This window comes from Zonotrichia albicollis, chromosome 11 (genome assembly GCF_047830755.1).
Source record: "Zonotrichia albicollis isolate bZonAlb1 chromosome 11, bZonAlb1.hap1, whole genome shotgun sequence".
NCBI lineage: Eukaryota > Metazoa > Chordata > Aves > Passeriformes > Passerellidae > Zonotrichia > Zonotrichia albicollis.
The window spans coordinates 12,560,678-12,585,963 of record NC_133829.1 but is presented as its reverse complement, the minus strand read 5'-3'; the positions used below and the strand labels follow the sequence as shown (position 1 = coordinate 12,585,963).

Below are 25,286 nucleotides of genomic sequence, written 5' to 3'. Positions count from 1 at the left end.
TTTTTCCAGCAAAACCAGTATAAAAACTCCTTGGAACTGACATTCATGGTCAGCTTTCCTCTCAGCTCTAGCAGCTTTAAATCTGTTTAAGCTGAAAAAGAGCAGACAAACTGCATGAATATTTATCAATTGACATGAATTCCAAAGTCAGTTAAAATAGTGTTAAATGGCCTCCAGCTACATAAGGAGGAGAGTAGCAGAGACTTTCTTCATTTATGGAGGAGACCAGCAGTTTGAACAAATCACTTTTCTTAAAAACAGAAGTCATTCTCTAACAGCAGAGGTTTGGGGTGCTCTGCTTTGTTGTTGTTGTTTTTTTTTTTTTTGTTTGTTTGTCTACTTGCTTTTATTAAACAGCTAAAATACGGATTTCTGCCAAACATTCCTGATTAAGGATGCTGGGGAGGTGGGGGGCGGGGGGGAAGTGTGGTTTGTTGTGGTTTTTTTGGGTTTGTTGTTGTTTGGTTGGGGTTTTGGTTTTGTTTGGGGTGTTGTCTGCATTTGTTTACCCGGTTGGTGTATTTGTTTTTTATGCTTAAAGAATAGGTGGAGCTATTCTAGGAAAAGGGATCTGGTAACAGTAGAATTTTTTGAATCTGAGACTGTTACACAAACGTTGTTGTGACATACATTTCCCTGATGTAATGCACGCTGATTTAGCAGGAGTTACTATGCTGAATTAAACTGTTGCTCTTCAATCTATTTGGTTACTATCCTGTTTACAAAGAGACCCAGTATTAGAATCTGAGTTTTCCTGATAAGAACAAATGCTGTAACCACAGAATTAAAACACAATAAGCCAGAAGAACACTATTATGTTTCCTGGAAGAGATATTAAACAGGTTTTTTAATCCTTTCACTCACTTAACTAGTGGGGAAACAGTACAGACTGAGCGTGTAGCAAGCAACTGATACAGAGCATCCTTTCATGAAGCACCAACTTTAGATTTGCTGGTGAATGTAACTACTTGCTTTTTCTTCACAGACAAAAAGATGGATGTATCATCTTCATGACTAACTGATTATATTTCCTGCCATAATTTTTCAAAAGCAACCTTTCTACAAATCTATTAATCTCAAGCTGGACAGACTGCCGTTTTCTGTTTTAAGTCTCTGATATCTCTCTTCTCCATCAAAGGACAGTACAGAGACAGGAAGAGAAGCGTATAAAGATTTATGCCTGACTCCAGTGAAACCAGTAGCAAGAAAATAATGCATTCACTCTCCTGTGCACAAAACAAGCACAGGAAACTGAGTCAAATCAATGTATCTTGGTTCATCAGCACCATCCTGATTGAATTCATGGAGTGGTTAATAATTCTTTAGAACACTATTTTACCTCCTGTAATATTAGTAGAGGATTTTCAGAGTGCACACATACACATGTGAAAAAGGAAATGTGGCTAACCAGTTTGGGTGCAGGAATATTGTATTTATCAGTTTCTACCCACATAATCTGAAAATGTATTTTGTGTCCTCCCATCCTGCACAACTACAGCTTCTTATTGCACCACCTCCCCATCCTCCCCAGAAAAGGGTTAAAGACATCCATCATTTTGTTTACCTGACGAAAAGACAGACACAAACATGGTGTTGAAAAAGAAAACCAAAACAGTTGAAAAAACTGGATTATTACATTTCTGTGGTTCATTATCATTCCCAATACAGCACCAAAATAGATTCCTTAACTTGCAGTAATCTTGTTTCCTCAGTTCCACACATCTATTAAAATGTACAGTAAGAGTAACCATTTCTCCTCCAGCCTGCTTACACAATACATTTGTTCTATTGTGACCATCTTCTGATGTAAACAGAGAAGGGAAGTTACACAGATGAAAACTCTCAGGAATCTGCCTTTTTACATTATTTACACATTAAGAGAAGAGCAATAGATTAATCACCTTCTGTTGAAAAGTATTCTGTCCCCAAATCCATCTCTTTATAGATGATACATTAGGTGAATATATATTAATTTTCCTTAAACATTGCAGATGAACTATATCAGCCACATGGAATGCACAATCAGTCCTTATATTAATGAAGTAATTTATCACTCTTATGAAAAAAAACCCAAACAAACCATAAATAAACAAGATGTGGGAAATCAAACAAAACCTTGTATGAATAAATACTGTGGCTTCAATGTTTTGAAGCAAAATAAAAAATCTTGAGGCTTGACTCTGCTACTACTTTTTATTAACTCTCAGTGTTTCTGTCTGGACTATTCTTTCCCAATGATGCAAAGATTAATTGCGTTCGTTCCATCACTTTTTTCCCCCCTCAGACTGTGCCTGAGATTAGAAAGATGCAAAATGCCATTGGGCTGAGTGCAGGAAAAGCTTCTCAAAGAAATCACATAAAATAGTGTTTCATTCATTACTTTGAACAAGGTGAGGCTAAACTTCCAGGCAACTTAGACTGTGGCCACAACTCAGCTTCAAGCCTCTTCAGGGGATTCTGGGTTTACATCAGCACACACCTCAATGGTATAAAGTAAGTCCATACAGTATCAACTGAAAGCTGCAGTAGTTCAAGACAGTTTAGATTGAATTTTTATTTAATTTATAAAATTTATATTCAATTTTTAGCAACAAAATCTTGAAGAAATAAGGTGTAATGAGAACAGAATGGGCTTAGATTTCAAAGAATTCCCAAAACACGAAAAACTGTACTTTCATTGTAACAAAAGCAAACTGATTAAAAAGGACTGTAAAAGATAAGACAGGGACAGAATGGAACAAACCATTAGGCAAAAAGAAAGCTAGAAAATAAAATGTGAGGACTAGAACAATGAATAAAAGTGTTAGTCATTCTCAATTACAGTGTACAAAGAAACAAACAACTGGATAGCATTTCTTTAATTTTTTCAAGCCACCAATCCCTCCACTGATACACATCCATCCAAGCAATGTCTCTATATTCTTACAGAACTTTAAATCTGAGGATTGCTCATGTACTGCTCATGTGTCTTCTCATTCATATAACCTAGTCATCCCAGTATGCTTCCAAAAACATTTTAAAATAAATAATACATAAGCAATCAGCCCAGAGTGTGCTTTTCCTCCAGACAGTGACAGAGAATAGGAATATCTTACGGGGTTCTTGTACACTAACAAATTATTCATGTACCAAAGATTTATTTACCTTACCTTATGCATTACTAGAATGAAAATCATATAATTCTAAAACTTTCTTTTGTATTAAATTGGAGAACTAAAACTACAATATTATACAGTTCTACCTCTGCTTGGACAGATTGTTGTCTAGCAACTCTTGCTTACATGGAGGAATGAAACAATTCACTGAAGAATAGGTTGTGTCTGGTTATATAATGAAGATTAATTCAAGGAATTTTTTCTCTTTCTAGTGCTTTTCCATCTAAGAGTAAGAAATCGGAAGCTGACTGTGAATCAGTTACAGGGGTAAGAGAGTAATAAGACCCAAGAAACATTCAAAAAAGTAATGTAAACCCTAGAACTGCTATTAGTCACTTTTAAAAAACGTTGTTATTGCTCCAGCAAATATTAAAATGAAGATTGAATACCTCAAACAACTATTTGCTTAAATGACAAACTAAGTATTCTCTGGACATGCCTAATTACATACATAAAGAAGACAAGGCAGGTTGTCAAAAATGAGAAGTTAAAAAATATGCTTTGGGAGTTTTGAAGAAGTCCTTTAAGAACTAATTTATAAAATGTTTTTTCCTAGACTGTGCCATTCAAGTAATAAACAGAAATTGAAGGCATTTTGTCTTAGCAGCCAAACTGACATTAAGAAGACATCCCTCTTCAAAGGCTGCACACAAAGTATTCAAAAATGCATTTCCTATCACTGAACAGCTGAGGCTGGGAGGGAACTCTGGAGGTCTTGTCTAAGAACCCTGCTAAAATCAGACCACCCAGAGCAGGCTCTCTAGGACCATGTTCAGATGGATTTTGACTATCTCCAAGGACAGACATCCCACCTGTGGATTTCATTATCTGTGAATAGACTGATTGTAATATCCATTATCCAGCTCACTGAGAGTAAGCTGAAAGTAAAATAAAGAAAGATTTTGCTGCAAAAATACTATCTGTTACTCAGCAGAAATAGTTTTCAGGTAATATATTCTCTCTTTAGACTACTCCAGCTAGAAAATGTATTTTTCAAGTTTTAAATTCTGAAGAACTGTTACATGTTCCCTGGACAGACATAAAGGTAAGAATATCACATTCATCATTAGATATAAAAAAATGAAAGATGATAGGTATTGCTAATAGGTATTGCTAGGTGCGCTACAGGACCTGAAGATCCATTGATAACAAACCACTCGGTGGCTGCTGCAACAGAATTCCTGACTGAAACATGTATCCTCTTCCATATTGGCATGGGAAACACAGTGTGAAGAGGAAACAGAGCTGCTTCTCAAGAGCGAATGCACACTGTTCTCAGAATAAGCTGAGAAGTAATGTGTTGTAGCAGTTCATTTGTAAATTCCCCTTAAGCTCCTGATCTATTCCCTTTCTCCCTTATTTCCCACCTCTTTTATAATATTCTATATTATTTTATTTTTGGAAATATAAATCAAGGTCCTAGTATGACATCTAGTAACCATGCAGACATTTTGCCCCATAGACTTTACCCATTTTCATAAACTGGTCTTGGTGGCAAATGGATTCTCTGCAAATATAAGAAATGTTTTAGTTATTCAGAAGAAAAAATGTCAATAGATTAAGAGACTGAAAGAAGTCTTTCACCTGCTGGGTTAAAAGAGGAACATACATTTAATTCTAGAAAGGATAGCATGGGATGTATCAAAGTTAGTTCTCATTTTTTAACAACTATTATCTACACACAAACACACAGACTTTAAATAGTAGAACCAATCTGAGTGTCAGAATTTGGGGTCTTCCTTGTGTGGTTTCTGTAATTAAGTCCTGAGACCATTATATTCCTATAGTACTGTGACTAGGTAAAATGAATGTTTTTGCCTTCTCCCTGCCTCACAAAATCAGGAAAAAGTAATGAAAATCCTAGTTATTGAAAGCTGTTCATTCATATACACACCACCTACTATCTAACAAAGTACTGTAGAAAAACAGCTGCAAAACACAAGTATACAATTGAGTGTCATTATTTAAATGTAAAATAGACTTTAAAGTAAACTCTACTATCAGAATTTACATGCATTTGGAATTGACTTCCAAGTTGACTATAGATTTATTGTAAAAGTAGTTCATGTACAAAAAGAAACACCATAGTAGCTCAAGCTCGTTACTACTAAATACAATCTTTGGCTAAAGGCACAGTTTTTCATCTTTAAAATCAATGTATCAGATGATTATTTTTCCCAGGCAGATAAAGGAAAGATTCAGTCAAGGTGACAATTACCATCTGGCTAGCTACAGTCATTATGATGCTCCCAATTAAATACACATGCAATATTATACTGAAATGTTATTAGAGTTACAGTCAATGTTTATCACCATATTTGTATATTATTAGTATATTACTTTGTCTATTACTAGTAATTACTTTGTATATTATTAAAGTAATATATATGACTGTCTGCTCTGAAGTCTGATACTATGGAAGATAGAAATAATGAAAAAATCAGTGTGAAACCCTCCTGTGAATTTAGTTCCTTCCTAAAGTAACTTCTTCATACACGGATGCTACCATTTACACTCTTGTCTTTCTTCTACACTCTTCTCACCCCATTTTGGGGACTGACTACTCTTGAGAGCTTGTTGGGAGTACAAATAAGGACAGAATCAAAGTAAGAACAGACATAGAATCAGTTTAAACTTTTACTCTTGTAAGTATGTAACCAGTTATGGGTTGCATATTGGATAGAGAACACTACCCATCAGGATGAATACAGAACCAACGATGCCTTGAAAACTATAGAAGAAAGCAAGAGTGTAGCATCTGAATACTCTGTATTACTCCTATAAACACATTTATAAAATTATGAGGAAACCAAGAACAGTGTACTATTTAGTTCTTTTTAAGACTTAAACCTTGTGAAATTTAATTTTAAAGTTAGTGAAATTCAAAGAAATATAGTTACTTACAAGCATGTCTGACTAAACATATTCAGAAAGACGTTGGAAATTTAATCTTTTGATTTCTATGGAACTATTTTACCCTCTAAAAAAAACCAGACATAAGCACATTTTTTTCTGCTGAATTCCATGGGAGCATGAAAAGGTACCATAAAAAAATCAATGTCCAATTCTAATGAGAACAATGTTTTACTTAAAAGACAATATTAAAACACTGTTACCTCCAGCAAGGATCTTCTCCTCCAAATCATTCATTTGTTTCTTATATGCTTTTAAAGCAGCTTCTTTAAATGATGGCCGTATTCTTTTTTTCTTTGGAATTTCAGTGACTTCAGTAATCACCTCTGGGACATTCTGATTTTCATCCTCCCTTATTTCTACTTCAGCAACCACGTCACTTTCAACTTCTAATATCTCTTCACTGATCACACTGTCAAACTGTGTGTCATATTGCTCCTCTGGTAGCATTGCATATGGAGTTTCATACAAAGACTGGTCCAGTTCATACTCTTGGACCTGCTCACTAGTTTCACTACTATTAGTTCTATTTTCTAGTTTAGCAAGGACTTGTTCCATTACTTCTACATAGTCCGTTTCATTCTCACCAGATGGTTCAATCAATTCTTCCTCATACTCTGCTTTGTAGCAATAAGGCTCAGCATAAACATCAGAATCGAGTGTTGTACTTGATTCATTTGCAGTAGACTGAGACAGTGTTCTAAACCTTCCCATAAAAGATGATCCACTGTCTTCATACCCACTTAAGCTTTGTGTACTTTTATTCCAGACTACTTCTAAAGCTGACTTAGCACGCTGAAGCGTAGATCCAAATTTAGGAAAGCTGAAAGTCTTATCAGAAAGATCTATGCTTAATCGGCTGTGCCATGATTTAGGGGCAGTTTCCTCTGAGTCGTCACTTGGTAGTTCACTTTGACTTCGGTACATCATAGGCAATTTGTTTTGATTCTGATAAGAGGAGATAGAATTTGTTTCCTGATAATCATCATATTGACCAGTCCACTGACTCTGTGTTTCGCTGTCAAGGCCTGGACAAGATGGAGAAGTACCATCCAGAGTGAAATCATAGCTTTCAGTATCATACTGGAGGTCAGAACTTTGGCCCTTTCCAAAGTCTGTCTGTTGGTCTGAAGGGCTGCTCATATCATACACAAAAACCTCCTGCGTGGATGAGTCTAGGCCCAAATCTGCCCCTTGCTCCAACTGATTCCAGTTTTGCCATGGAGAAAGATCGTCCTGTAAAGAAAGCTGACTATCATCATAATGGTTTATATCTCCAGATACATGGATTATTCCATTGCTTACTCCACTATCAACAGTTTCTATGTTCCCTGTTTCATTTTGCTCGGGATACTGCTGCATGTCTTGGGCAAAAGTCTGTTCCTGGGAACTGCCATACCAGTTCAGAGAATCATCTTGCCTTCGCTGCCAAAGTTCTCGATCAGAGGAAGACAACAATGAACTGCCATTTGTTCTGCTAAAATACTGATTTTCTGAAAAATCCTCAGAGTAAGACTGACACAATTTTGAGAAATCTGATTCTGAACGACTAAGCTTTGGTGTTGCAAAGTCATTCTGTAAATGCCATAAAGGAGTCACATCTGAATAATAGGCCTTTGATTGTTTTTCCATAGTGTCAAATTCTGGTGACTGATTGTCATAACTTCTGTGTGAAAAGGTGCTATTGTCAGCAGCTCTGTCAAGGTCTTTAGTGTTTGGGGACTCAGCAGTCCCCTTTGTAGTGCTTGTTTTTATGTGAATTGCTGATTTAGATATTTTTGCATAACTGTTCTTATTTATATCTGATTCCAAGTCTTTATCACTGTCAGGTGACTCCCAGTCATGAATTTTAGATTTTGTCTCCACAGTGAAATGTTTCATATCCATGCTTTCATATGTCTGAGAGGAAGGAAGTCCTCTTTCTTTCTTATCTTTTATTTCATGGGAAAATATATCTGTAGAAATTCCAATGCCAGTTCCCTTAAGTTTATAAGACTTTTTCAAAATCAAATCTCTCTGTTGTGAGGACTCAAAGTAAACAAGAATGGGTCTTGGCTTTGCATTTGGACAGTCTCTTTGCTGCCCAAGCCTTTGGGCAAACTCAATTTTAATGGTGCTTTGTGCCTCTGAGAATCCCATTTTTTCTATTAATATTTTGTAAACTATGCTTTCAGCTTTTTCAAGCCGCTCTTCAGGCACATTTAGAAACCTAAGACTTGCTTTGTTTCCTGGGTGGCCTATCTGCTTAATGTAGTCATGTATGTCCCGAGTTTCTCTTCTGGACTGTACAAATCCAGTTCGCAATTGTTCAATTTCATTTTGCACAACTTCTACGCTACTAGAAATTTCATCAATTGATTGTTTCAGAGCATTAACATGCCCTCTTAATTCAGAGAGCTCTGTTTCAATTTGACTTATTCCCTGAAGCTCTTTAAAGATCATTTCCATAACATCGTGGGTTTGGCTAATACAACCTGTTGAACTAAAGCCAGGTTCAAGAGTGTTTGATTTCTGGTGACGGCCAGTTCTGTCCAGAGATTTACTTCTTAACCCCCATGTTTTCCTCCAGGAACTTAGCTCTGAGTCTGATGAGACACATTCTTGGCTCTTCTTCCATTTCCTTAGTTTTCGTAAGGCTCCCAGCTTCAGCGTGTGTAAAGTGCGCTCTCCATCCGAACTTCCATCAGAGGCTGCAAGGCTGCTCAAGCTTTTCCTGTTGCGTCGCACAGGCATTGTGTGGGATAAGTATTCGCTTTTCTTGCTATTGGATTTTATTTCACTTAATGACTCAGAACAAGAGCTATCATTTGAAGACAGGTCTTGAACTATATCTTCATTAGTAGTGTTTGCTACAAAAATATGCCTTTGCAGTCCATTGGCAATAGCAACTCTGTAACTGAATGTTGGAGAAAGTGAAAATTCTCTATTGCTTTCCTCTTCTTCAGTTGATAAGTTGCGGGCAGATGGGCACTTGGCAATCTTTTTAACGGTGCTTTTTAAAGTATTGGAAAATTTTGGATTTTTTGTTTGTCCAATCTGACTTAAGTCTTGTTCCTTTTTGCTCTGACAACTCTCTTTCCTTTTTGTACTATTTCCTGATTTCTTTGTAAACATTCCTTTGCAAATCTTATATATATAAGATGAGATCAGGCCCTTGAAGAGAGCAGAAACCATGGAGCGCAATTTACATTAAGCTGTTTCCATAAAACACATTTTTTGATCCAGAGAAGTATTTGTATCTCCAAGAGGATCATTGGCAAATGTTTCAATGGACACTATAGCCATAAAAACTACTGATGCTCTGGAAGAATGTGACAGAAAAATTAAAAAAAGAATCACACATCTGCTTGTTCGAAATAAAATCCTGAAGAGGTTTTGTATGTCTTGCAAAATCTCACTGTGTTGCACATGGCTTCTTGAAGTGTCTAAAAAGGAGGGAATGACATTTCAATGGCTGTCAAGCAAACTTATCATTCAATAATACTGATGATGTTTTAACTAGGTTACAATGAAAACACAGATGATTCCCCATAATTGTCTGAATAGATTTTTTCATGAATAATTGAAGCTGAAAACAGGCAATATTGTTAACAACAATTAATAAGCTATACTTATTTCCAGGCTTCTTCATCCAGTTTAATTCTCTGACTTTAACAGAGATATTCAGTTTAAAATGCTCTCTGCCTTCTTTCAGAGTACTGACATTTCAATTTAGATCCATAGTATACACGGCAGTGATCAAAAAAACAGACAGGGTAATAAATGGTTACTAGTTAATAAAACAAAAGTAGAAAGTTTTCTCTTGCTTCACCTTTTGGAACAAGGTAGGGTTCAGGTACAAGTGAGTATTGTATATATGAAGTGCTGTTCTGTCTTGAGGTCGAATTATGTACATGACTATAGTTTGTGAAATAGTTGCTTTGACACCAGACTTTAATATGCTATGATAAGCCAGGACTCAAAAGTGGGCTTATATTCTTGATACCTCTTCTTTAAGAAGTAAAAAAAAATACTTTGAGCATAACAGAAAATAATGACAACTAATGGAAATTCTCATCCAGGTTATTAAATTTGACATTTTTCTGCTAAAAGAAATCACCCCCACTCACCCCACTGCAAACCTACACAAAACATAGTTTACAAGTTGCAGGACATAAACAGATGCCATTACAACAGGAAAGCTATTTGCTCTTAAAGAAGTCTAAAAAGCTTCCATGAGGTATCTGAAACTTTCTATTCCATACTACAAAAGCTTGCATTCCATAGAAACGTAGTCAGTACATTTTAAACATGTCGATGTATTCTTCTGTACAGCATACCATTCACCTCCCAGTTTCAAAGCTGTGGAATAAAAAGCAGCTCTGAAAAATCCATCAAAGAATAAGTTCTGAAAATGGCCATTTTTGTACCTAAAGCAGCTAAAAATTCTTTGGCAGAATAAGAAGTCTGTTTAGATAAAAGGTATATAAACGGTTAAAAATTGCTGTGTCATGTCTTAAGAGGAGTTAAGAATATGAACCGTCCTTGTCTGCAAACATCCTGGCCCTCTATAAAACATCATGGTCCACTGACATACCTCAAGAAATGATCTTTGCATTGCATAATTTGTCTTCATTGACCTTACTATTATACTCTATATATTTATTCATTATATATACACACATATGTAATGGTAAATAATAAACACTAACGCCTGATAAATACTGCAGCAGCAAAATGCACTGTGCTGCACAGAGCACAGGCCAAGCCAATAAAAGCCTGGTTGGCTTCTGGAATCCTGGAATGGAGAATGCAAACAGACTCATTTCCTTTCCAGTTATAACAAAACTGGTATGCAGAGTGAGCCGAAGAATAGAAAACATTCTTCACTCTTGCCAAAGTGGCTATTTATTATTTAACAAAAAGATGAAATATCTGTGGGACATGAATCACATTTTTAACACAGATGCTTCAGCATAGTCCTTGCCACTTTTTCTTAGAGACTTATGCCTAAAGCATCAAGAGTGAATTAAGAGCAAGCAATATTTGGAAGCAAAAGAATGGTCAATGAGACTGCACGCAACTTTCAAGGAATGCAAATGACATCTCTCAGAATATTGAGAAGTTTTCACTAGAGCCAAGGCTGCCTTGTTTTCACATATTATTAGTAGAGAAAGGAACCATCTTGGGACACTTTTCAACGTCAAAGGCATGTTTCTGGATGTAAAAACACTTGTTAACCATTCAGCTCTTACACTGAATGCTTGTAACCATTTATTGAACAAGATTTGAAGTGTGATTGCCTACCTCCTTTGCCCACATAGCCACAGATTTTTAAGTGCCTTCTTATATAAACTTCACTTCTATGACTTGGACATTCTTCAAATGACTTCAAATCAAGAATGTATAAACAAGCCAGACGGCTTGTTTCCTGTCTCAGTCTAAAAAGCATCAAGAAATAATGAAGTTATCACTGGAATCTGGACCATTTCCATTCACTTTCAGTAAGGTTTAATGCTTCTCTGTAGAAGAATCTTGATTTTACAGCAAGCCATATACATATATATATATGTGTGTGTGTTTTATCCAGTGTCTAACCAATGATTTTATCAGAGGTAACTGAAAGTATCACAAATAGCTGAACATTCAGAACTGAATTTATTTAAACCCGGTTTCTGACAATGCCATAGTGAATTAAAAGCTGTACTGCTACAAACACAGGGAGATCTGCTAAATGGAGCAGATTTATGTTCTCTCATGCGAGTTCTATTCCATCTCAGCTGTATTAGTCATATGATCTGTTAATCAGTTTACAGCCTACCATTGCTCTGTCAAAAACTCTTTTTCTACAACAGTATATCTACACATGGAATCAAGTTTGAGTCATTACAGGTCTCATCCATTTCTTTCTGTAAAGATTTGCACAGGTTGTTCTTAACATTTAAAATCAACGTATATTAAAAACTCCGTAAGATAAGGAAGTCTCTCAAGAAGCACATAGAACTAAGTCAATTATTTGAATTAGCTGCAAGTTGTCATTTGGAGACTTTCTTGTTTTATCCAGGTCTCCCAATAAACCATTATGACCTAACTTTTAAAATTGTCACTTTTCATTCATTGCTGAATGAAAACAGTTTTTATGATGAAATTCAACATTACTGGGTTAACCCATTCTAAGCTTAAGGATTCATGTTGAAATGTTACAGCAGTGAGGTATGGACTTCATGCTAGATGGTAATAGAGCAGGAAACTGGAAAGTATTATGGATTGGGAGACTAGAACTAAAATAAATTCTTAATGGGGTTCTTCTATAAAGAAAGGACAAACTGACACGTCCATCAACTTGTGACCAATAGCAAATCTGAAAATAACTTTGTCAATCAACTTGATGGTGAACAGATAATATAGACTGGCTTCAAGCATATTCAACTGGATTTGTTGATAACAAAGCATTGTCAAAATAAAAAAATGTCAGTTGGAAGCATCATTTATAAAGGATCTTATTCCAAGTCTAAAACTAACGTGTCAGGTAGAAAGGGGGAGGAGTGGGCAGAGTTAAAAATGATAGCTTTTTAAATAATGCAAACAGAGTGTTTTAGTTACATATCTGAACACCAGACCCCTCTTTCAAAAAATTATATTAACAAATCCAGCCCTTTATTTAAAAAAAAAAAAGACAAGTGAATCATCTTAAAAATATAATTTCTGTATTTAGATAGAATAGCTAGATCACTGCTCAGCTTCTGTTCAGACCCTAGTAAATGAGGCTGCAGAGCAGCACCTCTCTGCAGTAAGAGGTAGCTTTATGGATACAGACTGTCCTCTTATAAAGCAAAAACCATGCAGCACCATAGCCTTGCTTAACCTTCACACTATCAATCAACTACAAGGGGTCTGTGTGTATTCAAAGGGAGCAGGCAGGAAGATGAGATTGAAGTGCATTTTCTCTCTATAAAAATACCCTATGACAGTTCATGTTCACAAGAACTACCATCATGTTCACAAGAACTACCATCACCAAGATGGTAGGGGAACCAAAAGAAAACAAGAAGTCTTTATCTGGAGCAATACCAACCTGTATTTGTGCCAAAATAGAGTCTATAGACAAAAATATATTTTTGTGATATGCAAAATACTCCCCAGAAATTAATTAATTAAACATAACAAAAAAAAAAAAAGTGTGGTGTACCCTGCATCTGCAGAAACTGAGGCTAAGAGAGGTTCTCTAACCATCAGGTACATAAGGAAACAATAACAGAATTCAGACATACAGATTTATTAATTATGGTCTTTTACTAGTCTGATGCTTGGATGGGCATAAGGTTATCTTGACATAAGTGTACTTGCCCTCAGCTCAGGTCTGCTGGGTGAAACCTATGCTCCCTTCCTTTAGACAAGCATTACAGTGTACACTTCACATTGCTTCATTAATTTATTATAACAGGAGCACTATACTGACAATCATCTCAAATGACCTAATTCAGAAGAACTTAATTTAGAGCACTTATCTGCTCCTCTATATTCTTCCTAAATTCTCCTTGTAGTCTTAACTACTGACATTTTTAATCTGTGTAATTTGTGAGTCTCAAGGTAAAATGACATTTTTCTTAACACTGCATATGCTATATAAATGATCTGCCCAAAGACCCTGGCAGAGGCAGGGCCAAGAGCTGTGAAGAGACCTGCTTTCTCTTTTGGGCAATTACTCTTTGTTCCAAGAATTCCTCAGGTTTTCACAGCAGCAGACTTTTGCCTATCCCTCCAGTCCTTCCAACATTCACACAAGAGCATGGAGTGCTATCAGCACTCTCACCCTTTGGCTAGGAAGCTGTTCTTATTGTTCTTCAAAATTACTTGCAAAGTTTACTATATCTGCTTATTTACCTGATAATATCTCTTTATGGATCCTGCTATTTATGCATATCTCATCACCCTCAGAATATGTTGCCTTCTCTATTTATGAGAATGTAAAAAGTAAAACTAAGCACCAAATTGCTGATTCAAACCCCAGTCTTAAGGGCCTACAATCTGCTTATTTTTCAGCCCACAAGGTCTACTGCTGTCCTGAGGAGGCTGCACATGGGGCACACTACAGTTTCTTCCAATCTAAAAATTTAACAGTCATACTGCAAGACTGGTCGTTCATGTCTATTATGTATCTCTTCTGTCAGCATAAAACTTAATAGAGTTTAAGGAAAAAAGATGGAAACAGCACATGCTTAAACCTGACTGGCTCATTGTGATTTAGAACATTTAACCTAGAAATCACATAGAGAGCTTCCTGCATCAGTGGATTAACTCAGTAGTTAACCAGCTGCAATTAAACTACTTTGTAATGTATAGAAGAACATTGCCTTCAGATTAGCTTAGAAGAAAATGTAAATTCCTAGCAAGTTTGGATGAGTAATTTTTCTGGAGAGGAAAGTCATCTTCATTGCTTCCCTATGACTATGACCACTATGGAAAAAGAGAGGATTTTTTTTTTTTTTGTTTAGTAAAAAAATGGAGGGTTTTTTTTGCAATTACAGTTGAAGATAGCCAAATTGAAGAAAACTCCACTATTTTATAATAACTTGCAGAATTACGTTTTTAGTTACACTATTCTCTACATCTTCATCTTTGTAATATTTGCATTTTTCTCTACAAAGTTTTGTTAAGGCAACTGAGGCTATTGCAATTCAATAATTTGTTATAAGATTGTTGAAAGCATTTAGAATTCTATTTCTTTAGAAACAAGTCTATAGTGTGGTATTTACATTACAAACACGAAGACTTGTAATTGAAGCAACTGTACTTAAAGGTCAATGGCCTTAACAAGACTAAAAACAGGGAGAGATGTGCCAAATATAGTAGATTAATACTGAGATGTAAAAAGCTATAGAACAGATTCTAAAGGTAAATTGTGGCCCATCTGGAGAGCCCACAGATAATGTAGGCCAGTTGAATGTGCCCACAAGAATAAGTGACTGCACATGATTTGGATAACAGCTTCAATATTATTTGACTAAATGTACTGATTTCTTTCTCTTTAATCTCCCTAGTTGTTTCCTTGTCCTTCTCAACTAAAAAAAACCAAAATTACACTGTAGTGTACAACCAGGCAGTAATAATGGCCTTTTCCTCCTCCTACAGCTGTATACATGATACATGCTGTCCCATTCAAGAACTTGTTTTTAGTCAATATTCAGTTCAAAACCTGCTAAGATTGAGACAATTTGACCAAATAGTTCATTTTTATTTAAATGCAGGCTTCTAAAGGAATGGAAAACATGGGGAGGGAAAAGTTATTTGCTGACTATATGGAGATTACTGTGTAACTAAGTCAGTACCAGACATATTAGCTCTGTTAGACTATTAACAGCTTGCTATTATGTCAGTTTACCATAAATAAAAGAGGTACTATATAATAATCAGAACCTATTTAGTGCCTATTAAAAACCAGAAAGTGTCAACATAAACTTTGACTTAATCTCAGTTCTATCACTAGTTTTGCTGTGTTTTAAACACTACATCCTGGGAACCCAAAGTTTAATTTTGATTTAATTTACACTGAAGCATAGCATATATGCAGAGACTGTATTTACAGTACACTTAGTGTACTCAAAGTTTCTTCTAATACTAACATTTCAAAAATTTCAGCAACTTTTTAGGACAGTAATTCCATCAGAAAAGATAATTATAAAAACCAAACAAATAAAAAACCCCATCCCATTTTCTATCAGGTAAGAATTTTAATCCTCCAACTGTACTTGCCTGACCCTTGGAATCTAATTCACTGCCCTGAATTAGATTTCTGTTGGACAGTTTACCATTAACTAAGTGACCACATGTGCACAACATCACCTACAGCTTTGATTTTTTTCTTTCTTTAGGGTTTGATGGCATTTTTTTAACTACTTACAAGTAAGAGAACAACTTTATATGGGCAAAGTAAGCCCTCTGGATTCCATTCCTCCGCACACAGAGATTTTACACGTTTCTAAAATCTAGTAAACGAATAGTTACATCAAACTTCTAGAATAAAAAGTTACCAAAACAAAGTTTTTGATGAAGTGGTCTTTAATTTGAAAAATGGTAGCAATTGTCTGTGATATTTGATTTGGAAAATACCACAAGCACAAATGACTACAAGTACTGTTGACAAAAACATACACTAGGATGAGTAGGCAGACACAGATAGAAACCATGCTTAACACCTGAAATGACATTCACTGATAAGGATGGTAGACAATACACACATTTCTAAATTTGATGTAAAAACTTTATTAAAAAACCTCTCTGCTGTATCTGCTTCAATATACAGACAAGTGTGATACTCAGATTTGTACCTGAAAGCAAGAACCTCTGCTACCAACCTAAGTGAATGACAAAATGAGAAAAACAAAACCAATGTAACAACCTTCTTAGGTGCCAAAGAATTTTTAGGCTTCAGAGCTGTAATGGTCTCACAAGGCAGAAGCTAGTATGCTACATTCTTCCTGGATTTTCACAACACTACAGTTAAATGAAAATTTGGAATTTTCAGTCATCATTGATGCTGTAGTGAATTGGGAGATGATCTGAGCTATGAGTATTCTCCTACTGTGTAACACTCTGAAATCCCAGTACTTCACCTGAGATTTCCTAAGTGTTTTCACAGCAACATATAGTCATAATGGTAATGTGCTGACATCACTGCAGGATCAAGCAAATGGTATAGTGACAGAAAACCTTTATGCAACTCTCCAAGTTGTGCATATTCACCTTAAAGAACTGTCATTTATCTTACATCAAGGCTTTTTTCTTTGAGATGACAGCTAATCTTAATTCATAATCATAATTCCTAACATGATATCCCTTACAAAAGGAATTTGTGATGAATGAAACATGCTTTAAACCTTAAATTCTACTTTTCATTCATCTTAGTGCTTTTAGACTTAACAGCATTCTCTCACTGCTTTTCTCACTATGTTTGTTGATTTAGATGATTAAGCACTGACTTTTGGAACATTTGTATGTGTCAAGTAACCTTACATTTTCAATTGCCAAATCATAGTTGTGTATTACACTAAAGAAAGGCATCTATTTTATATAATCACCAACAGGAAACAAGTATAGTGTCACTCTCTCAGTGAAAAATAGCTACAACTTTACAGACAGTTTATTCTCACACCAGAAAGCAATTGATGCTACACCAATGAATGTTTTTAAGGCATAAGAGTTCCTGCTAGCCAGGGGTTAACAACAGTATTATGATGCTGGAACTAATATTAAACCTTTTTGGATCATCATGTTATTTAAAAAAATCTTACTTCTAACTGGGCTACATTGAAATTACAAATGCAACAGAATGTCTTAAGATATTTCAAGACTAATGAAAAATCAAATAAGTATTAAGTGTTTTAATATATTTTTACTAGACGTAAGACAACTATCAGTATCCTTAGTTAAAGAGCACATAGCTTTGTGTTTTATGTCATTTATTATGTGTCAGCTGAAAGAATATATTAATAAGAAAGTGCAAAGGAGGCAGGTGACTGAAGAAAGGTGAGACCTAAAGAATGCAGTCATATTTTTATATCTGCATAATTCTTGCTCTTAAAGCAAAATGAACCGTCAATCTCATAGTAAGAAATTAGTTTCAGCTACTATTGGCCTCTGAAATTGCAGAAGAAAAATACTAATGTTATCTCCTTGAAGTTAAAATGATGGACAAAAATGTATGAAATAGTTATGGTGGTTTTTAGGTTGTGGCTTGGAGAAGGTACGTAATAGAGGGCATTCTAAGACATAGATTTAGCTGTGGAACAGAATCAAACACGTAGTCTAAGCAAGCTGCCTCTTCAAAAGAAAGCTGCAGGGTGTTCATCTTGGAGATTAATCAAGACCCAGAAATACATAAGCATCCGTAAAGCTCAATTTATTACTAATCCTGTCACAAATTAGGAGAAAGGTACTGACATAAATAAGCAAAACATACTGTATTTTCACCGTGTATTCATATAATTATTTTGTTTATATTTTAATATCAATTTAAACATACCAACTCATTGAAAAGACCAACACCTTACTGTCTTACTCAACTTATACTGTGAAGTTACCAACCTTACAAAATAACCTCCCCCAGTTTTTAATGAAGTGTTAATTCCAGAAGCCCAGACAGTTTCATCAACATTATAGCATTAGAAAGCAAATCAGTTACAAATCAATGCATTGCATTAGCAAGAACAGCAGGAGGTACATTCAGAATGGAAATAAGCAAAGGAAACAAAGAAAACAGAAAACCGTATGCAGACTAGGCAAAAATACAAAGAGCATACATACCTGGATTAAATTCTTCTTAAAAATAAAACACAAATTACATACCACCATCTTTATATTATTTTCCATTTATGCAGAAACACTGTACACAAATCCATTACTATTTTGCCGTTCTTCCTTCAGCCTTAAATGATACAACATGAGGCTGCTTCCCAGTGATTCAAGTCAAGTGCAGTCAGGCATGCTGCTAGTCTGCAACGGTATCTGTTCTAAATTCCACGGTATTCCCTAGGCAGCATTAAATGGGGATTTTTTTTCTTCCTCTCCCATTTTTTCCCCCTCCTACAACTTGTGCTAACCGCTAAGAGTAATCGTGATGTTAGCTACTAATTCATTCTGCAGCTGAGGCTTGTTTCTCCTCTGTAATAGCAGAGCAGGAGTCAGCGTCCTACTCCGGTTCAGAAACAACATCAACACGAGAGAACAGTAATCATCCTGGGGCTTTATGTGCCGGGAACTTCCCCCGCTGCTGTTTTCTCCTGCCGCCGCTCCCGAATGCAGCACCCGCTGCAATAGGCACAGCCCTCCTGCGTGGCAGCAGCCCCTCTGCTCGCAGAGCCACTCAGGCTCCCGGAGCAGCCTCGCTCGCAGGAACAACACATGCAGTGCGTCGGGGGAGCTGCCAGGTGCGCATCCGTGCCCGCAGGGGAACCGCGGGACACAGCGGCTCCTGCTCGCCAGGGCCGTGTTCCACCCTGACCTTTCATTTATCAGCCTGACATGGCCCACTGAAACGATTGTGTAGCTGTTTCTTACAGCACTGCTTTCATCAACAGCTGATAATATTTGTAATGAATCTGCTAAATACCCCACATAACTACTATCATTCCATGATGATTGAAGGGTTCTCCACGTAACAAGAAATACATCACTCACTTTCCAGGAAGAGCACTTATATGTCCCCAGTGAATACCTAGGCAGTAGGAATAAGCCTTTTATTTACTGCAATTCAAATAGCAGAAAGGATGACTGCTGTGCATGCAGTTAGTAAATTATCCTGCACAGAATACATCAGGTGTTTTTCCACATCTTAAGAGGTAGCCTTACACATGCTGAAAATATATTTAAAACTGACACATGAAGGACTAAAAAAATGCAGCCAGAAGGAGCCTATATAAAGCCTTTCTACAGTTAGTACACACAACCAGAGTGTAAATGTTTCACAAAACATGTGTACAGGCACAAAGCCTCAGGTATGTGATTATGCTCTTTAATCTTGGGATGACTGGAATGCCATAGCGAATATTAAAGTATGTAATATTTTCTGTATAAAAATTAAACCCTCAAACTTTGGCTAGTCTGTAAGAACTGACATTCATAGCAGAAGTTTGCAATTCAGTTACTTTCTTTGAATGATATGTTGAGTAAAAGGCAGCACTGAAGAGTGTTTAACAATTTCTAGTAATACTTAAAACTTATAGGTAATAGCTTTCACTTTCTGCAATCCTTCTACTGCTGTTAGTACTGTCATCCTGGGACTCTGTTTTATGTACAATTTATAAACAGAAAAATTTTAGAATCAGATCTCTTATGTAAAGTTGTAAATTAATAATTTGATTTTTTGCATATCATTATAAAAATAATTATGGATCATTATATTGATTATGTCTTGCTGACATGAATGCAACCTATAAACAAACCATTAATTAGATTTATAGTTAAGAACAGATTAATGAATGTGTGATGATTCAAATCCTACTGTAGTTATTTGCCTGCAGACATTACTCAATACTCTGTCTACACTGAATCAAACTTATTCTTCAAAACTGCCATATTACATGCCAAAAATATATATAATAAAACTTTCTTGTGAGCGCACAATAGGAAATATTCCACTGATATCAATACTCAGTGCTAACTACATAAGATGCAATAATAAATCCTTTCAACATCAACAGACTGCTTATATAAGGATGAAAAAAAGGAAAAACCAGGCTGCCTAGTCAAGCATGCCCACCTGTAGTAGTCACAAACTTAGAAATAACTATCTGTTTCAGCAAGATGAAACAAACAGCCTTAAGACTCCAGACAGTAAAATTAGTAAATATTGGAACTGTTCCCCAAAAACATAAAGTTTTGTCATTTAATAAAAAAATGTGTTTACCAATAACATTAAGTCAGAATGCTTGGATTAATGTTGCCATCTTCAAGGAAGCTCCTAAGTGTTGGCTCTGTTTATGCTTATGTATTGTGTTACCACATGCTGAATATTTCAGCTGAAAGGTGAACTTATTCAACTTATTTGACAATCCATCATAAGTAGGACATTTTACTCTACCAGATGCATTATTCAATTGATATTTCAGAAGGAAATAAAAAAGCAAATATGAATCCAAAGACCTTCAGAACCCATCATGGCTTGTCTTCCTTGGAGTTAAAGTTCTGTGTGGAACTTCTCCAAGCCAGTGATAAGGTGACTTGGTTTGTAATGATACCAATTAAGAATGAAATTTTATGTATAAATACATACCAATTACAAGTGAAGCTACCCAAATTCATAACAAAGTTATGTTGTACTTCTGTTCACACACTCCTCACATAGATAAGAGGCTGATGACTTTCTAGAGTAATTCTATGAGCAGATGTTTTAATTCTGAGTTACAGATGAAGTTCTCACAGGTTTGGAAGCCCAGATAGTTGTCAGTGACTGGAATGAAACTCCTGTGCATCTTCAGAAAACATCCACACCAGTTTTTGAAAAAGTAAAACAAAAGAGCAATTTGTGTGTGTGGGCCCCATGCATTGAAGTGGTTACTGGGCAGTAACCTGACATGTTGATAAAGTTGCCCTTGAAGAACTCAGGGTTCACACTGATTTACTCTATTTCCCAAACAGAGTGTCAAAGAAGTAACTTCCACACATAGAAGGAAGAGAAGAGATACATGTAATTACATGTACACATACAATATGCATAGAGTTGTTCCAACTTGTTACACAATTCCAGCCAAACCCTGTAGTTTAATGGAGAAAACAATGAAAACTCCCACAAAGAAAACACTCTCACCACCAACCTCAAACCACACCCCAAACAAAAAACCCAAACTCCAATGGGCAACTATAAGCCTGCATGGAGAAAGCAGCTATTCCTTGTGCCTATTTCCAGGATTACTTGATCATGACTTTCAGAGATGATTCTTTGAATTCTTAGAAATAAAAGTGTCCACTGAAAATATTTCAGTAATTTCCATTATTACTTTTGTGTAATACATTACCTAGCATATTTTAGATATTATTTGACTATTTCTACTGTGTAATAATTATATTGAATGGTGACAGATGTAAACTGAGAGAAGGACTTTTAAGTAGTTTGTATTTCATGATGGATTTCAGCCTGAAAGCTGGAAAACCTGTCTCACAACTAATCTATCTTTCTCCTGCACATCACCTCGCCAGTTTGCTTTAAGGGATGGTTATATCTCCCCGTTTATCAAAGGAAGGCAATAACCGTCAATTCCGGAATCCCATCCGTCAATTAGGAAGCCGTCTGGCGGGCAGCTCTCGAACCGCGCTGCCGGGCCCCAGGGAAGCGGAGCAGCCGCAGGGCCGCGCCCGGGCCCCGCCGAGCCCCAGGCGGGCTGGCCGCTCCCCGCGCGCCCCCTGCCGGCCGCGCCGCCCCCGCTGCCCCGAACCCGCCCGAGCGCGGCCGCTCCCGCTCCGCCGGGAGGCACGCACGGGGTTCTGGACCCAAAAAGGGTTTTGTTTTGCACTAAGCATGGGAAAGAGAAAATAACTGCTCCTGTATTTCATAATGCACCTGTGAGCTGTTTTAAGTTTGACTTCAGATGACTGTGAAAAATGCTTTGAAGATTCTGAATTTAAGCAGGCTAAAGCTACTTTTTCCACATGAAAAATTTTCCAGACTTGTCAAAAACCATATTAAGTTTATAAAATTATGCAGCTTAAATTCTATTAAGTGAAATAAATCACATTTAAGATTTTTTAAAAATACCAATTAACAGGCAACCAATGTAAAAATGTCTTCCTGCCAGCCGCAATTTAATCAAAATTTGGCCCTGATTTCAGACAGAATCATAAAATGGGATCATAGCTGAAAAGCAAATACAGGGGCAGAAGCCCAACAATAACTGAAGAACAAATCAAGAAACACCAATAATTTTTTTTTTTTTTTACCCAGAAGGGAAAAGTGAGTTTTCTCCCCATTCAGATTTATCAAGCACTTAAAGAAGTGTAATGGATTTGAAGTACTAACTTAAGAACAACAGACCTTAACTCTGAAATTTAATTCCCCATTGTGTTCTTTCCTTATGACTTTTTTATTCATCATTATTCTCTAGGAATGTGTTCACTCTAGAAACTGTTTTAGGTTTTTTGTCTAAGAAGGTAGAATCCTTGCTAAAATTTTTAAAAATCACGAATCTGACTCAATTGCCACTTCTCATGTGGGGAAGTGATTTTAGGCTGCCTTTATCTCAAGCCTCAGGTTTTCTCACTCTTACCCTCTGGTTCTCTGCCCCATCCCACTGGGGGAGAATAAATGATCAACTCTCTGGGGTTTAGTTGATGGCTGGGGTTAAACCACAATAATTGAAACAGAAGTGACAGAGTGGAAGAGTTACAGCATCTCCATACAATACAGTGCTCAGTTATATACTTAAGAATATATTTAACAGTGCTACTGAAGGTGCTAATTAAGAGCCATCTCAAGACTTGTCAAGAGTGGCAGCAGCATAGGAGGATTTAGAAAAAGAGCACACCTCCAAACTCGAAAAAAATAATTTGGTAGTGAATTAAAACATTCAACCCTGCAAATTTGAAAATAGGTAAAGAGAGGTAGATGACAAGAAAGATCCATAGTGATGAAGTACGGAATCTAAGGCAGATGCTGCAAGGATTTAAGAAAATGAGTGATTTCAACAGCTGTGAAGTCACATCTTTTATAATCCATTGGGAAGCAAGGCAGTTTATTCTCCTGGATCTTTTTTCCCCTAGGCCTTCTCCCTCCAGCTACTGCTTGGATTCCATCAATAGAATTCATTAGTTTTTCAGTGTATGACTTGCCACTCTTTGTGCTAGGATTCAGAGTTCATCAGTGCTCCATTCTTGGCTGCTCTCTCGCCTATCCTACATCTCCCACTGAAATGACTGCTGGTTATCCCAGTATTTTTCTCTCCTCACCCTAGGGCGTGCTTCCCTTTTTTGCACTGAGAGGTTCTCTGCCAATCCTCATAACTAACAATCCCAATTCTCTCTAATGGAATGCATTCTCGCCTTCACAATCCTATTTATCTTCACTACATTCCAAAAGGCAGCTTTTGCCTCCACAGAAGGGTGCCCATGAAGATCAGTCCAGCTGATTCATACTAACTGGCTCATTTTTCCTGCTTTATGTGAAACATCCACTGTCACTTGTACACTTCCTCTGATGAGAACCCTGTTGAGTTTCAGTCTTTCGAAGTATTTTTTTAAGCATTCCATCAAATGCTCACAAAACACTCAATAATTCAATCACAAATGTGCACCAGGAGCTGTATAACTATAACACAGTGAATTAGCCACAGGTTACCAATGAAATCAGTAATAAATAATTTAACATCAGTCTCAAACACGATCTTCAAAATGCTAAAACATGGTTACTTGAAACAGCAAGATGAGAAAAAAATGTTACCATGGTGCTCTTTTGAACTCTGAAGCAAAGGAGAGAACTGAAGTTTAATTGTGGAAGAGACCACATTACATTTGTTTGTTGATTTTCTATAATAATGGTCAAAAGCAAAAGCTTAGATTTTTTTTATCCTCTATTGTGAGTCATTATATATCACCTTTCAAAGGGAAAAACAGTGATAATTCTTTTTCTGAGCCTGGCTAACAGAATCCTCAAACAATGATACAGCAGCTCAAAAAGGTTTCTCCTAGGGTCCATAACACTTAATGCCTTCAATTAACTGAAGAAAGCAATTTTCAACTTTCACATAGATTTAAGGCAGGAAGGACAGGGAGTAAAACATAGAACATCTAAACTCACAATACTGTAGGAAGATCTAAGTTATAATAAGTCTTTGAGTAAATTAACTGTAAATCTGGTCAGATAAAAAGACATCTGTTTTCTTTTCATCACAATTACATCAAATTTTGAAGTAATTTCTTCCTGAGAAACTTTCAGAGGCTGTCATTTTAGAGGGAAAAGGAAAAACCAAGTTTACCTAAAATGACAGGAAATAGAAGAAACAAAAATCAAAATTTATATGTAACACAATCTTGAACTTCTGCCTTTATCCTTTTGTCAAAGTAAACTTTCTTAGCACCACTTTCTGAAAGCCTTAAAGGCAACTGTGAAGTGATCTTGTGACTATTGGTCTAATTGCCCCACACCGACCTTTCTACCTTCTTCATGTAAACTCAGAGCTCAGACACAAGACAGTCAAAATTCTTTATATTATAGAAGTAGGACTGCTTGATGTAACCCATTAGTAATTTTTCTTCACATACTATATGTATTAAAAATGTGATTTATAAAGCAAAAACATCCCAGAAATTTCTCTAGCTTATCAGGTATATTGTGATTTTCCTCATGCACCAATTAACATTCAAATAATTGTCAAAATAGCTGCAGCTTGGCAAATTTGCACTTATGATGAACTCATTTAATTGAAAAGCGCACTTCATTTCTGTTTTCCAATTGTCAGTTTATCACTTTTTGTTTAAATATTTAATCCTTGAAATAAATTAAAAAAACTAAAAAAGCAGCTTCTTTGCTGACAGTCATTTCACCCAGTAAAAATGCTGATTGCCACTTGAACATAATATTTACTTTTTAGTTGAATCAGGATGCAAAGTATCTATTACTAATACTTTATGAAAAGGAAATACTTGTTTGTTTCCATTTCAAGACACACTTGCATTACTTGGAATACAAAAAATTTTTCAACTGAAAGATTTCTTTTTAAAAGAAAAAATTCTTTGGGTCTATTGATATCTTTT

General features: G+C 36.1%; 1 protein-coding gene across 3 annotated transcripts in view; it reads right to left on the bottom strand.

The window, feature by feature from the left end:
* Nucleotides 1-25,286, bottom strand: part of UNC13C (unc-13 homolog C) — a 167,589-nt gene that overhangs the window by 112,794 nt on the left and 29,509 nt on the right. Inside the window, exons 1-2 of one of the 3 annotated variants that reach the window (XM_074549373.1) lie at nucleotides 18,351-19,060; nucleotides 6,272-9,493 (exon numbers count right to left, since the gene is read on the bottom strand). The exons of the other annotated variants lie outside the window; for them this stretch is intronic. Of the exons in view, the coding sequence (XP_074405474.1) occupies nucleotides 6,272-9,242 (2,971 nt within the window). The 5' untranslated portion in view covers nucleotides 9,243-9,493; nucleotides 18,351-19,060. Of the gene's footprint in view, nucleotides 1-6,271; nucleotides 9,494-18,350; nucleotides 19,061-25,286 lie in introns of those variants that run through there. 3 annotated transcript variants of the gene reach the window in all.